The sequence below is a fragment of the Didymella exigua genome (genome assembly GCF_010094145.1).
Source record: "Didymella exigua CBS 183.55 unplaced genomic scaffold M421scaffold_27, whole genome shotgun sequence".
NCBI lineage: Eukaryota > Fungi > Ascomycota > Dothideomycetes > Pleosporales > Didymellaceae > Didymella > Didymella exigua.
The window spans coordinates 353,383-356,843 of record NW_022984801.1 but is presented as its reverse complement, the minus strand read 5'-3'; the positions used below and the strand labels follow the sequence as shown (position 1 = coordinate 356,843).

Below are 3,461 nucleotides of genomic sequence, written 5' to 3'. Positions count from 1 at the left end.
TAAGCGTATCTCTGCTAGTTAAGAAGCTATAAGCCAAAACGTAAAAAAGCATACCCTACCCATCCGCCAGCCTAGTGCGGCGCTCGCTTGTAAAACACGTTATGTTGCCACTCTTATCTTGTAATAGCTTTAATCCTAATACCTGTTATTGCAAGACTTGTAGTATTAGATACTAGTTGTTATTTTGTAGCTTGTTTTGCTAAGGAGTCTGCTTTTTTATTTCCTATAATATCTAGGTGTCCTAGAGTCTAGTGTAGGCTAACTATTACACCTTTGCTGTAAATTGCCTTTACTACCTTTGTGCAGTGGATTTGCTAAGCTTGTCTAGGGTTATTAGAAGGGGTCTTTAGCCTTAGAATAGCTGCCTAGTTGTCTGCAAAGATTTAGATCTCTTGTCCTGCTGTAGCTATAGAAGCTGCAAACTTAAAGGCTCTTGTTATGCCTTCTAGCTCTCTATTGTATACAATCTAGCCTTTGCTAATATTGTATTTAGTAGAGTAGATCTCCTTAGCCTGCTGTTTATAGTCTAGAGTAGTAACTCCTATTCCTATTCCTGTGCCTTTCTTAATAGAGGAGGCGTCTGTGTAGATAGCAAGTAGGTTGTCTCCTAGTCTCTGTAGCATTTGCGTTTTGTGTTGCTCTGCTTCTTCTTCTTTAGAGAGTTTAGAGATCTCTGCTGTGTATAATATAGTCTTGTTCCAGGGGCTTCGTGCATAGTCGTTACTAGTACAGTGGGAAGTAGAAGAAATCCTAGCTAGCAAGCTCTATCGCGCAACCCTGAAGTATTAGGTTAAGTAGGTAGGCTATAATTAGGACCCTACTTAGTATAACGCCTCTAACTTTATAGGCGCCCCCTATAAGTTAAGAGCGTTCCAGAAACAATATCTAAATTAGCTAAGACCTCTAAGAGGTCTAGACAAGTAGATTAATGTGTGGGAGAAAGGAATAGAAGACATATTGCAGCTAAAGGATTAAAAAGTAAGGGAGAACAAACGCAGTTTGTTATAGTACGCTATCTACTAGTACAAACTAGCTAGTTTTAGACCCCACCTTAGGCCTCACTGCAGGTCTAACTTGTTACCTAACAGCTCGTGAGGCACGTTAGACAGCTCACTGTCAAAGCAAAAGTAGGTCTGTGTTACCTACTGCTAATTCCTTTTTACTTGCTACGTCTGTATACGTTCTGTTTTAAACCTAAGTCGCAGATATAGGACTATCTGTCTATAAGGTGGGGGGTAGTATAAGAACGCGCTACAAATAGTGACCTAATACCACTAGGATACAGTTCTAGTAACTTATAACTATAGCCCTTGTTGCATAGCATAAGCTCTTACTAAACTGCCACTAAACCCTTATATATAAGGAGCAAGGAACTATGGCATTATAGAGAAGTTTTTCTATATCCTTTTATACAAGACCTATAGGTGTAGAGAATATATACTAGTGTTCTTATTATCCTAGCACTCCTATATGCCTTGTAGCGGATTCACACCTATTCTGGATATCTCTCTTCTTGCCTGCGTCGTTACATAGAGCAGCCTAACTGCTCTTGTCCTATATAGTCTTAAACTTACACAGGACGTTAAACTAATCAATCAATCAATCAATCAATCAATCAATCAATCAATCAATCAATCAATCAATCAATCAATCAATCAATCAATCAATCAATCAATCAATCAATCAATCAATCAATCAATCAATCAATCAATCAATCAATCAATTACCAGTTACAGTGTGAGGAAACAAATTGCAAGGGCAGTAGCTCGGATAGCTCTATCAAACAAGCCAACAACTAGGAGAAGTTTCTCAAGTATTTTGGGACTGTCCTCACCAAAGTTAGGGGAATTAAATGTCTGTTACGCCGAATATTAGGAGATCCAGCATAATGATAAGGAAGATGTCGCAGCAAGGATCGAGGTGAGGGTGCATGTCACGTGATCCGCATCTGGATATTGGACCGATCAGACACTGGCGATCGACCACGCCATGGTGAGCGGAATCAGGTACAGCTTGGAGCCGTGACTAGGGCTCCAATTAGGGTATAGCTGGATGAGTATCAGTGTATATATTCTGCTCATTCAGCACTGTAGATAGAACAAGGAACTTGATCACTTTCTTCACACTTGATCAACGATCAGAGACTACTCAGCTTCCACAGAAGATGATAAGACTAGGAAGAAGAAGGGCTTCATCAACAAGTACAAATTAAATCTTAACTACTTACTAAAGTAAACAAAGGCGTTAGATCGCAATAAGGAGATAACAGCTAAACTGTTAGCAAAACTGCAGGGTCAAAATGCACAAAATATGCCAGAAACATTTCACACACCGTCCGCAGGCTATATAGAGTGGATAAAATCAGCAAGAATTAACTTCTGGAATTAGCCAGCCCTGCCCAAGGACACGACTGGCATTCCTGGAATTTGGCAATTGCTGTACTCCCTTCCCTTGAGCAGAACATCGAAGAACTACGAATATCACATCTAAACTGTCCTTCCAAACACCATCGAAAAGATCAGACAAAGTAAATTTTCACAAGACATCAGATGGTAGTGTCTCAAATGTCCAGACCGACGTCCCTGCCATGGAATACCATGTTACTAGACTCTTCTTGAAAGATTGGAATAAGCTCAAGGCTGCAGCCTTCAACCGTATTCCCAAAAGCCGAGGAACTGTACAGTGTATCCCATAGGAAGTAACATGTTTTACAAGCGAGCGGGCCATACAAGCGAGCGGGCCATACAAGCGAGCGGGCCACCCCACTAACTTTGCGCAACGTGTATACTTCAATCAACCATGGCCCCCTCCCACCACGGCCAAAACAGCTCTTATGAGGCTGATGTAAACCTTGCAATCTTAGCTCTTAATCAACGCTAAATATCAACTAAGAGATCTGCTGCCTATACGTACGGAGTCTCTTGAACTACCCTCCAACGCTGACGCGCTAGGACGCGCGCCTGACGCGATTGCCAGCCCAACTCAAAGAAGCTCACCAAGCTAGAGGAGCAGGTGATTATCAGACATATACTCGACTTGGATACACGTGGATTTGCGCCTACGTACGATGCTGTACGTGATATGGCTGATAAGCTGCTGGCTGCGCGCGGCGCTGGTCAAGTAGGCGTCCACTGGCCGCGCAACTTTGTCAAGCGTACAGACAGTCTCACGACGCGTTTCAATCGAGCGTACAATAGACAGAGAGCCCAGTGTGAGGATCCAGCCCTAATTAGGAGCTGGTTTAAGCTTGTAGAGGAGACAAAGGCTAAGTACAGCATCTGCGATAATCACGTCTACAACTTTAACAAGGCTAGCTTTATAATAGGCAAGATCACAACTTAGCTTGTTGTGACAGGGTTAGAGAGTAGAGGCAGGCCAAAGGCTATCCAGCCAGGCAATCGTGAGTGGGTGACGTTGATTGCTGCAATCAACGCAGCTGGCTGGTCAGTCCCACCATTCCT

At 42.6% G+C, this 3,461-nt stretch overlaps 1 protein-coding gene across 1 annotated transcript; it reads right to left on the bottom strand.

The window, feature by feature from the left end:
- Window positions 1–246: 246 nt before the first annotated feature.
- M421DRAFT_423578 (uncharacterized protein) lies at window positions 247–715 on the bottom strand (the record flags this gene model as incomplete). The annotated part of the gene is made up of 3 exons (XM_033593516.1): window positions 247–467; window positions 540–614; window positions 707–715. The coding sequence occupies 3 exons, from the start codon at window positions 713–715 to the stop codon at window positions 384–386; spliced, it is 168 nt and encodes a 55-aa protein (XP_033445996.1). The 3' UTR covers window positions 247–383.
- Between the last annotated feature and the right edge of the window lie 2,746 nt (window positions 716–3,461).